The sequence below is a fragment of the Melospiza melodia genome, chromosome 1 (assembly GCF_035770615.1).
Source record: "Melospiza melodia melodia isolate bMelMel2 chromosome 1, bMelMel2.pri, whole genome shotgun sequence".
Lineage (NCBI taxonomy): Eukaryota > Metazoa > Chordata > Aves > Passeriformes > Passerellidae > Melospiza > Melospiza melodia.
Window position 1 is genome coordinate 86543094 of NC_086194.1, and position 14047 is coordinate 86557140.

Sequence of the window (14047 nt, forward strand, 5' to 3'; positions counted from 1 at the left end):
TTTATGTTTGCATTTGACAAGGATTTATTTAGTGCTTTTATTTTAAAAAGTATTTTAACTATCTGTCTTTCCATCATCTTTAGTAGTATGGTTTACCCTCAAAAACCATATGGATCAATAATTTGCTCTGGTATCATCTGGGGAAAAAAAAGAGTTTTTTGTGTGCCTCAGACTGCACTACAGAACTGAAACTATTAATTGGAATGTCAGGGTACTGATCCCAAAACACTCATTTGAGAAACCCTTTTTTACCTCTGGAGTGCTATTTTGTCACCTAAGCTATAAAGTCAAGCTCAAGTATCCTGCAGGTTCATGGGATTTAGCATGAGGTCACTGCTGCCTAACACGGTGGCAAGAAATGCAATTTCCTTCAAGAGTCTCTGAAGTAAGCAAGAGAAATGAATGCTCTGAGCACTTCATAAACTGGTTTCATGCCTTACTCTTGGGCAGTGGCAAAATCCCACTCCAGCAGATGAAATAACATGTCAGCAGACTTCAGACTCGATGCCCTAAACAAAAGCCATTCTGCTTTGCTCTGTTATGTGGATTCCCAAACCAGTGGCTCTCTCCAGTTCTGTGTTCCTTCCCAGGCTCAGCATGCATCATCATCTCCAGATCACATCTCAGGAAAGCAAGGGACTGCTAGGATCAAACATATTGCCTGTCCTGCCATAGCTGAGAGTTATCACTTCATAAATATCTCAAGGGGACTGAGCTACACTCTTGATCCACAGGCATAGGCTCTGACACTGGCATCACTGCAATGGCATAACCTCACCCTACAGCCCTGCCTGCAGGATTCCCACTGCCTAAACAAACTCCAGCAGTGCTAGCACACTTCCTGGGGCACAGGAGAGATGTGTATTCAGCAGAAACAAGAAATCCTGCCCAAGCCATCACTCCCCTGAGTGGACACAGGGCAGGCACAGACAGCCCTTCCTCAAGGTCACACCTTACAGAGGAAAAGGTGCCCTGGAGGGAATACAAGAGAGGGAAATAAGGCTCCTGCCCTGTGCCTCAAGAGGAGGGACAAAAGCAGCCTATGAGTCACATACCACAGGGGCTGGAGAGGAGGAAGAGGGGAGCAAAAGTGATCACTAAAGCTTTTTCAAAACAGGGTCCAGAGAGAGATGAACTAAGTAAGGCCAGCAGCAGCAGCCCTGCAGCAAGGCAGAACATGCTGCTTTCATGAGGAGTCCCCTCAGAGCCATCTCCAACCTGGCCAAACTCTTTGGCAATGTCTGATCACAATTGTGACAATATATTGTACTAAATACCCTGGGTTTGGGGCATCACCTCTGGCTCCTTCATTCCTCTGAACTTGAGGTATGTGATGTACAGAGAAGTCTTTGATCCTGTTCTTTCAATCTTCTGCAGGCTGGATGAGGAGTAAGCAGTTGGGTCCAACATGTTGAAAACATTTCAGAAGTTAGGAGGACAGAGGGAGTAAACAAGAAAAAACGCAACCAGCAGCCAGCAGCTACTTGCACACAAAACTGTAATTTCTTTTTCTTTCCTGGGAAGTTCTGCTTCTGTGCTTAAGACCCAGACAGACAGGAAAAGCCCTTGCCAGGACATCAGTTTTCCTCATTTGTGGGAACAGAGAAGGGAGGCTGCTGTGCAACCTTTACCTACAGTCTTGCTGTCAGCTGAAGGACCCTACAGCTTACTCAGGGCCTTTCTTATAAATCTATTTTGGTTGGGAGTGGTGGCAGCTGTTAATGCCATGATGGAAGCATACTTTAAGGCAGCAGTCATTTTGTGCTGTCATGTCTCCTGTAACTTTGGACAAAGCATTAATGTAGTCTAGAAGACCTTGGGGCAGGAAGGAAGTCATGCCTCCTGAATTCTCCACATGCTACCAAGAGGATAGTGAAAGCATCTGAAGTGCAGGAGCCACTGCCACAGCTCAGAGACCCCCCCAGCCCCAGGAAGCCAAAAGAAACAGAGGCATTTGTTACAATCCCTTTCCTGGATTTGGAAGTACAAATAGTGAAAGTTACCAAGCTCTACAAAAAAAAAAGCAAGTGTGCTCTTTTTCCAAGGTTTCCTCCAGACTGATTCTCCTGGCAAACAGAAAAGATCCCCAAGCCAAGTAACTCTACTCAGCCTCATCCTGTGCCTCGCATGCTCAAAGGATTAATTTATGGTTTACTGCAGCCATACCCGGAGCTCGCCTAAAACTTCACGCCCTTCATGGGTAGCATAAACTCTTTGCATATTCCTTTAACTCACAATTTTCTCACAAGCTTGCTCAGCTATTTCCTGACACCTCCCACGGGTCATTTGGTGGGTTTTTTCCATGCAGTTCATCTTTGAAACGTGAAGTGTCTCAGAAAATTCACAGTGAGTAATTGGTTGTCGGTGGACAGTCACCACTTAATGCTCTGGAGGCAAATTCCATGCAGAATCACAGTTTCAGCATCCCTTATCAGAACAAGGGTGGGGCCTCAGCACTGTTATGTTTATGTTTGTTGCTCAAGGCAACAAACAGGTTTAAAAAACAAATCAAAATGACCTTTGAAAGTTGTGACAGCACGACTGGTCATTTTAAAGCTAGATTAATGATCTTCAGTGTAGAGATTGACCCTTTATTTTATGTTTGCATAATCCATATGGTGGGTCTGGCTCCAGACACTGTCCCAACAAGAAGAGCAAGAAAAATATTTTTTAGAAGTCTGAGTTATTCAAACTCATAAAGCATTATAATTTCAAACCAAAATTTTGATTTGGTTGTGCTTTGGTTTACCAACTGCATTTCTCTCAAAGCTTATTAGTGAAGCCCACAAAGTAGCTGATTTTACCCTGGATGAGATCTGTTTGTACTTTAGGTTCCCCAGCACAGAGCTGCAACATAGGCTGCAGATATGCAGATGAAGGTACTGCTGAAATAAGTATTCCAGAGCTATTGGGTATCAGCCTCCCCCATAAATGTATAGGGAGCAGTAAAGTAAGGCTATGCAACATGCATCAGTTTATACCTGCCAAAATTCCTTCGACCTTAACAGGGATAAAAAAAAGCCATGCCACTGATTAAAAACATATATTGCTGACAATGGCAAAGTTATTTAATGACATTTTGGAGAGAATCAGAGCTTTTTCCTGAGAAAAGTCTTGTGCACCATCAGGAGAGGCATGCAGGGAAACCCTGTGTGGAACAAAAGTGTTTGAATTGGCAGGACAGCAAGTAAATGGAAGGACATTTTCCTCCTTTGCTCATCTCTGTTTCATTGACCTTTTCTTTCAGAGGGTGGAAAAAAAGCACTTGGGTCTGTGAAGAAATATTTGGAACAAGGAAATCCTGCAAGTGAAAAGAAGTCCTACAACTGGGAAAGGCAAAAAAGCAGCCAGTGTAACCACAATACTGGATTTCCTATGGAGATAACCATCATCAATGCACAAAGCTCCTGTGTTCCTTCAATTAACATACTGTAGGTGGAAGCCAAAAACACTGGATAATGGTAAGTTTCACTTTCTACAAAGTCAAAAGCTGTTTTAATAGAAGCTTAAGTGCCTTTCTTTTCAGTTCAGCAAGAAAGAGAGTATTTTCTCAGAGGCTGACTGAACACCCACGTTGTTCAGAAGCCAGGCAGAGCGCTCCCTGTTAAGCTTGCTTGCAATTAGTTGTGGAGTCAAAACTAGCAAGAGCTGGTATCCTGGGTAGGGATAATGCTGAAAGTCCTGGTAGTGAATGCATTTTCATTGAACGTATTGCCAAGAAGATTTTCTCTGGCAAAGAAGGGGATAGCTTGTCTCTAGTAAATGATGTCTCAGGGGATTGGTACTGCCTATTGGGGTGCAGTACATAAGCACAAAGACATGAGCAACTCAGTCCATCTTCCCACTAGACATGAACTTTTGAAGAACACACCAGTCATTTCTCATATTTAAGGGAAAGTTCTAGATGTCAACAGGAAAAAATTGAGTATCTCCTATACACAGTCTAAGGATATAGGAGGCCCTGTATCCAACCATTCCAATACCTTCACAAGTTCCCAAATTCATGCTCCCCATTTGCTGGTTGGTCCACAGCAGCCAAATTTCCCTGCACAGGGCACAAACAGTGAAAGAAAATGAGATTAAAAATGCTGCTGACCTGCACATTTAATGAAGCATTTTTTCTTCTTTCTGTCAGCCCAAGACACAAACATACAGGCATGTCTATGCATTACCACACACCTACTCCTCAGCATTTGAAGCCTAGATGACCCTTGAGGCAAGAATCACGTCATGCAGAACAAAGCACAAACTCCATGCCATCATAAACATTTTTATCAGTAATGAGACCAAATTGGAGCTGAACTACAATCTTAACTTTGCTCCTTAGCTTTCACACCCAAAGAACACTCATAGAACCTACATCCTTACATGGGCGATAGAAAAGATAAGGAAGTATATTTATGTTGTAATTAAATAACTCATGCTGGTCTCCAGTAATGAACCCATTTCTAATTATCCTGGAGTCATCTATTTTGCCTGTGCTGCTTGCACACTCATTTAAGGTGCTGCCAGAGAGCCTTGTCCGTAGGACATGGCTGCCAATAGAAACTTCACAGCCCAAATCTGAAGCCAAGGCTTGCATGCCTGTCCCAGTCTCTAGCACTGTATTAATTCTTGAGAAAACCATTTTAAAAGAAAACCACAGAGCAATTTTGAAAGGGGTCTGTATGTAAGAAATCAAATAAGATCTTGGAATTGATGATTTCATAAGCAACATAAAATACTTTTTCCACTTCATTTTAATAAATGAAATGCTTTCCAACTTTCAACATCAAACAGCCCGAAGGGTTGGGTTTGATAAAGGAGAGAAAGAATCTCCAAGTTTTTTTTTAATCCCCTAATATCCCAGATGCATCTCTTCATATTTTTCATGAATCTTTTAACATATGTCTTTTTCCAGAAGTCATACTTGTTTAGGGTTTACTCCTTGCCCCTTACATTCATTCTCCTCACCTTTTGCTGTTCCCACTGTAAATGAAAGTCATGGTTCTTTTTACCCTTTTTAAAGAAGATAAGTGCATAAATAATCACCAAAAATGTGTCCTGCATAAGGATGTCAGTTATACAATTAAACATTTTCTCCTTCTCGTGATATGTTTTATTGAGGTATAAATCAGGACTACGAGGCAATTTAGCACAGACAGGAATTTTATGGAGGGGGTGTGCAGATCCCCTGGGCTTGTCTGGAAAATGAGAAACATACTCATAGATGATACAGCTTGCTGGGTACAAGATCCACAGGAGCTAGAGAGCACTCTGTCTAGACTGAGATTTAACTCTCTCATTTAAATCAAGTGAAAAAGGACTGTGCTGGATGCAATTGCATTAAAACCTTTCTGTGGTGGATTAAGGAGCTTTTTGCAAAGCCAAGTCACACTGAAGAAATTGTGCGGGCAGAATGAATTGGTGCCAAATCACAGGGAGAAAGCAGGAGCTGAAAGGTAGCAAAAGTCTCTCTGTGTTTAATAAGGCTTTAGCTGCACTCACTGTCTACCACTAAGCAGAAACTTTCCCTTCTCTCCTGCTACTAAGACAGGCAGAGAAATCCTTGGGACACACTGCTTTCTTAAAGTCAGGAGTCTCAGTTGCAGAGCCCCCTTATTTCCCTCTAGGAAGGTGTAAATTGAGGTCAAATAAAGAACTTTGGCTTGCTTGCATCTGGAACGTGCCTGGAATCAGACAGCAGGATTCAGATACAGCTTTTTTCTTACCCTCAGACACTGGCCAAAACCACCTCCCTGCACTTTGGCCAAAAGGCAAAGTCCCCATGATGGAAGGGAAGTCTGTGCCTTGCAGTGCTGCCCAGCAGAGGTGATTGTCCCATTGCCACTGATGGAGGATGGAGTGATCCTGTTCCTCTCTTAGCTGGGCTGTGAGATGGGTACAATCACATTTGTCCCCATGTATCCCACTCAGACATTCCCTCCCACCACATCCCAAGTCCATACTCAGAATTTAGAGAAGGAAGCACCCCAGTGCTTTATCTCTCCAGCCAGGCCTGCACCCAAGGATCTGGGGCATTAGCATCCACCTCCCCTAACAAAGCCAACTAGCCTTGGTTGTTCTCTCCATAGTCAATAGGATCTGGTGTTAGACCTAACAGGCCCTGGAGACACCTCACTCTCAGCATCTCAGCCAGGCAGGACACATTTCAACCTTCCTGCCCAGAGAAATATAACTATATAACTAACACTAACACCTTCCAAAAACCAGCCAGCTAAGCTCTGCCCACATATCTTAATGCCTGCGCAGCAATGGGGCAAGGGCAACATTTTCCTCTCTGTGCACAACCCAACCCACACCTGGATTCAGGGCAGCTGCATGAGTCAATTATATTGTCCTCTTAGCTGCTTATTTGGAAGCAAATGGCAGAAGCAAGGCACAGCAGTGAGTTACAAGCTGAAACAAGTGCACAGGCTCAGATGGCCCCCAGGCAAGTTATATTTGAGTCAGGTACCTCCCTCTTGACATGCAGCACCTGAAAGCACACAGCATTCATTCTTTATCCTTATGAGCCTTCCATTGTCCAGCACTGCCAGCTCATGATACATTCTCCAGAGAACAAGACCATGTGTCCCACCAGCTCCCAGATTTTGCAAGAATCCCAGCATTCACCTAAATGTTTTAGCAAAAAATACATGATTTTTACTCAGCCCTCAATGCTTTATCTGCTTCTGCAGCTCAGACCACAAGACCCATCCATTGGTTTGTTCAAGCAGCAACACCAGGCCCTTCCTGAGGACCTCCTCTCCCAAGGTGCCACCGTGGATTTTCTCTGCACATTCCCTGGTGCCTTGCTCCACAGTAAATGGAGCTGCTCTGTGACACTTGTACAGCAGCTCATCCCCAGCCCCTGACCTTCTGCACTTCCCCCTCGGCTTCCAGCCGAACACATACACCCTGGCTGATTGTTAGGGTTTCCAAACAATAGCTAAACACAGCTCTGGCATCAGCAGCAAGCTCTGAATCAGGCTTCAGTAAAATTGCCTGACCAGAGGCTAGCACGGGGAGAGGCCCCTTGCCAACGGAGAAGGGAAACTGGGATTAATATTGTACCAAGACCCACAGAGAAAGAGTGGGAGGGCTGGAAGAACTCCTTGTAAAGAGAGTGAGGGTTAACAAGAGAGCACAGTGCCTTTCAACCCCCTGTTTTGTTTTGTACTTCAAGGTGCAGTAAAATGTATTTATACCCAATTCCTCAGTTTACAAGGAAAGCAGGTTGTCTTAAAGGTTTTAAAACTGAGAACTGCTTCTCAGCAGTTCTCCCGGACTGGATTTTGGGGATTACATTTCACTCCATGAATAATACTTTCATTCATTTTTTCCATCTACAACCTCTACCTCTAGTTGACAGAGATGGTTTATTTTCATCTCCACTGAAAAACAGAAAGATAAAGGTCTGAAGTAGCAACTACCTAAAATACAGGCAATTACAGAGATGTTGTGCATAGAGATTTAGGTCATTAAAAATCCTCATGGAGAAATTTGGGAATAGTGCTGAGTGAGACAGCAAGAAAAACAGAATGGATTTTGAAGAAAAGTGCCAACTTTGATTTTTATTTATATATATATATATATATATATATATATGTACGTGTATATATATATTTAAGGGGGAAAAAAGGAGCTTCAGACTAAATTAGCAGTGGAGGCAGAAAATATACAAGCATGCAATGTAGATAGAGTTTCGTATGCTTTTCATTTGTTTCCTATCTGCTGTGCAAGTAGTTAGTTCATCAATATACATTGGCCACAGTTTATCTAAAGGAAGCCTGGCCTTGGGAGCAGCTCCTGCATTTACTGATCTTTAATACAGCAGTGAGACCTCAGGGACAACTCATAAGCAGAAATTCCATCCTCTGATAATCCTCATACAAAAGAGAGCAGTCCTCAGGACATGCTGGCAGACACACAAAGTGTGGAAAAAAGCCTAAGCCTGCTCTGTGTTACCCTGTGTCCAAAGCAGTAAGTCCTAGACTGCAGCCAGGTTCAGGTTTAAAGCCAGCTTAGTCCTCCTTCCTTTCCAAATGTGCCAAAGTGCAAGCGAGGCATATCTCATGCTCCAGCCAACTGGAGAGTAATGAGAAGCAGAGATACAGAGACTTAGCTGAAATTTAGATTATGGATTAAAGCATCCTTGGATTAAGGTATCCCTAAGTTAACAAGGATGAGTGCAGAAGGGAGAGCTCAGGGTCTAGATGACAAGTTTAACAGCTGTTGAGCTATTCAAGGGCTGGGCTCTTCCAGTGTACAGTTCTTTAATATTACCTTCACCAGGTTAAAGACAGCCTCGACTTGTTATGTTTCACTGTTGTGTGGGGTTACCACAGTGTGTATCTGGACACCAGGATTCACCTAAGAAACAGCAGAAGTAAACACACTGGGTACCAATATAAAGCCTTTCTTTGAATGGCCATTTTATATAAACCCCTATCACACGGTCACCATTGCTATTCCACTGGAGAGGGGGGGATCCAGAGCAGCTAACTAAATACAGATAGATATAAAAGGGCTGGAATAGGTCAGTGCAAGCATGAAATGCTTAGAAACAACACTTTGATGGTCAGAAGCAGTCAGATATCAGGGACAAGTCAGAGAGAAGTCCCTTTTCATCCGGCTGAAGCCATTTGTTCTGAATAGCACAAAGAGAAAACCAAAGCAAAACAAAGCCCCTACCTTTCACAGTTTCTCTAATGTCACCAAAGCCAGAAATACTCAGATTTTACAAGAAAGACGGATCTACAACACACCCAGCAATGCAAACAGCTCAGTGGAGTGTGGCAAGGCAAGACACCCAGAGGGCCACCCTGAGAGCCGCCCACACATGAGCTGGCACATGCAGGGACACAGGACCAGCCACCACACCTGCAGGCTGGGCTCACACCCAGGGCAAACATTTGCCTTTCACAACAAAAACAAATTAAGGCTTTGGGTTGCCCCAAATGAACATAAATATTTTTCTCTAGGAATTTTTCGGTTTTATTTTTTGTGTGCATTTCTTTTTTCTTTAAGCTAACACAGAGCAGGGTACACGTGAAGGGGCTCTCTGAAAACACTATAAAGATGTATTTACTTTAATACTAAAGCAAGGGGATCTAGCATCTACTTCAGTTCCACGAATACATAAATTTCTTATTAGCAGCATTATAATGCCATTAAAGAACAGATTCACTCATCTGCCTACAAATTATTCTGCCTTTGCTCACAATGCCTGTTCATTTCCCAGAATATTTTTAAGAAGTCTCATTTAATGCTAGTCTTTTTCACCCTTCTCTCATTCATGACATTTCTGTATGCTCATGATTATTTATCTGGCATGGCATTTTGATGTAAGAGAACAGCCAAGCCTTGTGTGCATACATAGCACAGAATTTCCACTTTAAGGGACTTGGATTCTGGAATTTATAGATGGCACAAAAAAATAACTTTAGGAGTGAAAGCTGAGAGGTGTTATCTGTGCATGGCTTTTGGCAAGACAAATTGAAGTAATATCATCAGCTTCAGCTTTAGACAACTTTTGCCCCTGGCCCTGAACACAATGTGGCACCTTGAACCTTGCTCTGCTATTGAGCCAGAAAAAACATCTTGTCTCTATGCAGCTGGCCTGCTCTAGGGGACTGCCGTACCACCAGCAGTGGCACCCCAAGCCTGCTCAGGTGGACAGGGGAAACAAAAGGGTGGCTTGGCTCAAGCTCTCTGCATGAGAGCTTAGAGACAGACAGCTCTCTAATTTCCTCCCAGAGACACAGAGCTTCTCCCAGAGCCGGGTGACTTCTTTCACAGCTCAGCCCAAAGCCATTTGCAAGCAGCAGAAGGATTTAGTGAGTGACTTGACCGGATTGCGGAGCTCACCTTGCTGATAAATCACGCTTGCCCAGGTTAAGCAGCAAACAAAAACACTTCCCTGCATCACACAAAGGATGATAGCAGCAACACGGGCCATGCCTGCTGCCTGCTTGCCCACAGCTATGCAAACACTAACAGCTACAGACACCTGGAAAAGGAACTGCTGGCTGCTTCCCTCCCTGCTAATGAAGCATTTGAGCTACAGCCATTGTTTATTCAAGAACCTAATAAGAGATGACTGTGGCTATTTTCCACTTAACATCATTAGTTAAAAAGAAACTGATTGCAGATGGAGAACAGCCATTGTATTTTATTACCAATGATTTGTTTCCTGGGATTTAAGAGCAGATCTAGTTTGGCAGATCTGTTCCCTTAGGCTGCAGACACTACAAGGTGTGGCCACACTCCGTGTTTACAAGCCATTACCAGGGCTCCTTTTGGCTTTTTTCAGCTCCAGGCATGTCAATAAGTCTTAAAGGCTCTGTGTGAGAGAAGCTGAGTAGAGCTTGGTTTGTTTGTTATCAGTCAAAAATTGCTGACATGCTTTATCTCATAATAGAAAAGCTATCCACTACAGGTAATCATTACTTGCTTTCAACAGAAGACCTCAGCAGCCTTGAACAGAAATGGGCAAAAAAAGGAACCTAAATGCTTTTATATATCTTAAGTCCTTCAAGCGAAACACAAAAGAGAGCTCCAACCCACCCAGTTTAATTTGGCTGGGCCTTGCCACTCCCCCTATGCTGTATCAGATCAGATTTGAGGAACTACACCTGCAATAGCTGGCATGCAAGATTGAACATTGTCAGGCCCATCTTTCCACATTAACACCTAATGCATACGAGATCCCACTCAAAATTTTCAGCTGGTGCTTATTAAAAACGAGACCGAGCTAATTAAAACAAGCAATGGGTGTTCTATCAAGCAAATAGCTTCAGAAATATTTACTGGCTCCCAGGACATAGTGGGAAACAGTGCAAAATACCACTGTTGAAAATCTTCTCCGGAGCCTGTATCAGATTTTTTTGCCTCAGATATCCCCCTTCTGTGTCTTTTCCCCTTTGATACTCCAAGGACAGGTGCCCCAGGTTCCCATTCTGCAAGGTACCCTCCATTTATGGGGGATGTCAGCAAATGACAGCACTGCTAGGGTCTTGTAGGACCTGATTCTCAGCATTTAGCCATGCAGTATCTCTGGAGCAATGATGTTACTGGCAGATCCCTTTCACTGTGTGCCCTCACCATCTGATGGAGCTTCCCTCCCGAGCCTGGCAGCTGGAGGACATAGGAGCCACCACAAAAACTAACTGTCCTCCTGATCCATGTGCTGCTTTAGGTGTAAAGCCAACTGTCTTGCTGAGGTACAAATAACCTAGCAGTGTCCCCAGAGGAGATGTTTGTCCCTAACTTCCATTGGTTACAGTCAGCTCATGCCTCAGGTCTGAAAATTTATAGCCCTTCCACTGGCTTCTGACCCATACCGACCATAAAGCCATCAAATACCTGCTGGCACCCAGCTTATCACTGGGATGGATAAACTCAAACAAAGAAATTGATAGATTGTCCTTCCAGGCTCCCCATGACCAGAGGAGCACAAAAAAGAAATGGTCCACCCTGAACCTTGCCGTCCTCACTTCGCATGACCGTCCATGGAGACACATTTTCATGAAGGCCAGAGATGGCAAAACTGTACTTACATATTTTTTTTACCTTCCTTCCTCCAAACAGAAAATTTCAGGGAAAATATTTTCAGGGAGTTACCGAGACCAGTTGCAAAATGCTTTCCATAGTGCCACATACAGCAGCTGATATAGAAAACACATGGCATGTATTGTAATATTTTAAATACAAAGCTCAATATTCTGCTGACCCTCCCTAATGTTATGTCACATTTCAGACTAACAGCTTGGCCCAAACTTGGACCAAATTTGCAGCAGGTACAAATTATGCAGGGCATGATTTCTAGCAAATCTAGTTGGCTAAGTGCCACAGAGTTTTCTTTCATGTGACTATTTCCTACCCAGTACAGTGGTGAATATCAAGTGCAACAATGGGAATTTCTTTCTCATATGAAAAATTCTGTATTATTTCTCAATAATAAATAAATAAATAAATTCCATAAATAAATACCATTAATAAATTCATATTTCACAAGAATTAAAAGTCCATCTGCTGTGAAAATCTACACAGTTTGGTGTCACTAATGGGTGTGTTAGCACAGCCTCCTGTGTGACCTTGTATAGTGGTATGGCCTTTGTTAGCTTGTTCAATGGCACTACAATCAACTTGCAAATTCAGATTTCATGGAAGAGTTTTTGTTCTTAGCAGCAGGACTGCTGGCAGCACTGTGTGTGTTGTGTGAATTGCATGTGGTGTTTTGTGCAATATCATCTGCAACATTTTATTTTAGATCATCCTCCCTGTTCCTCCCCAAAATGGGACTAGACCCTTTAAGTGTGAGAATAGATTTTACAGTGGATGATTGAGAGCTTAAACTTCATGGGGCCTCAAGATAATACTCCATCTGTAGAAAAAGAATAAAGAATCTGCTGCAAATACATTAAGATTAATGCAGTAATCATCTGCTGGCATGGCACACCCTGGGAAAGAGGCTAATTAAAAAGGATTTGTGGAAAGTCACGTAGGATTACTCTACTAAAAGCAGTGGCAAGATATTTGGGTTATCAGTGATTTTTAAAATTTCTAATTAAGGTTCTAGAAAACAGTTTTACCAAGAAATTGAGACCTTCAACTTCATCTACATTGGAAATACTCTTCATATTAGTTCTGCAAGCATTTACAGCTTTAAGAAACTTGGAAAAGTAAAGACTAGCATTCTATTATCTCAATACTCTAAATCCTCTTCCCATAAACTGCTGGGGTAATGACTTCCATTTACATCAGTGACATGGTCTGAAGAGAGAAAGCAGTAAAGTTCTGCTAATTTTATCAGATGAAGTTTGTGATGCACAGGACCTGGCTCCCAGAAAATTAAACTAGCAACCAAATTAAGGAGCTGAAATGCCAGCTCTGCTCTTCTGGCAGTTATTAATTTTTCCCAAAAAACACATAGTGTTGAGTTTTTAAAAGAAAACTAGAAATTGCATCAGAGGACAACTCATTTTCCATCTCTTTTCCTTTGAGGACACTGCTGTGCACTTCAGGAACAGATGTTCATACACCTGGTTTTCACCTACTACCAGGAAAAGCTTGATCTTTCTTGCATTCAGAGAAGGAAATAGTTCAATTACAGAACATCTGTAGCACGACCAAAATTCCGTCTAACAACAAAGAGGGACAGACACAGGCAGATGTGATTTGAGGAGCAGGCATCCTTTGGGGTGCCATTCATAAGAAGAGACACAGATTGTGTCCCTGAGCACACAGCCTCCTGGGGAAACAGCTCAGGTGCTCCCTCACGCCAGTCTCAGTCAATCACAAGCTACAGCACATGTGCAGGAAAGCTGCATTTCTGCACTCTGTCCATCACTGGGTCTTGCATCTTGTCCTGGCCTCAGAGCAAAAGGAGCTGCATTGTCAGGGCCACGCCAGCCAAAGTTCTGGCTGAGGAGCATTGAGGGGTAGTACAGAAGAGTAAATTTGAGGTAATCTTTACAGAAAACACAATTTCATGTCATGATAGGGCCTCCTGTTTGTAAACTGAAATGTCTTAAATCCCCAAGCCAGAAGGAGAAGAAAACCTTCCTTACAGAAGCAGCAAGAACCAAGACAAAGAACCTTTTTTCTTTGCTTGGTAACAGCCAAGAGAGATACTTCATGGTTTTGTAATGCCCTGAGAGGGCAGAAGTAGCTTTGTGCACAGATGTGGTTTGGTGGGATGAATGATGATGTGCATTTAATTCCTGTTTTGGATTACTGGGGAATGATGACTAGAGAGGGTCATAAACCATGAAGTTCAGATCCAGGTCTGAAACACTTTGAGCATTTCAGAGCATGGGGTGACAGACCTGGGGCTTGGGTTTTGCTCCAGATCATTGCAGAGAAAATGGTCAGCAACACAATTTAGCTCTGGAATCTATCCTGAATTTGTCCAGATTCATGGTTTTGGCTTGGACCCTTTAGTGGTAAAAATTGTGAGCGAAAGCACAAGGGAGGAAGAAAAGATAACACAATAGCATAAATTCCAGTAGCTCCTGGAAGAAATACATTTGACCTTTATTATCTACTAACTTCTAACTGT

At 42.9% G+C, this 14047-nt stretch overlaps 1 protein-coding gene across 2 annotated transcripts in view; it reads left to right on the top strand.

Annotated features, from left to right (window-relative positions):
- Nucleotides 1–14047, top strand: part of NEDD9 (neural precursor cell expressed, developmentally down-regulated 9) — a 101832-nt gene that overhangs the window by 25403 nt on the left and 62382 nt on the right. For both annotated transcript variants that reach the window (XM_063160739.1, XM_063160748.1), the window contains one exon: nucleotides 3248–3461. In XM_063160739.1, the coding sequence (XP_063016809.1) occupies nucleotides 3459–3461 (3 nt within the window). In that variant the 5' untranslated portion in view covers nucleotides 3248–3458. The remainder of the gene's footprint in view (nucleotides 1–3247; nucleotides 3462–14047) is intronic.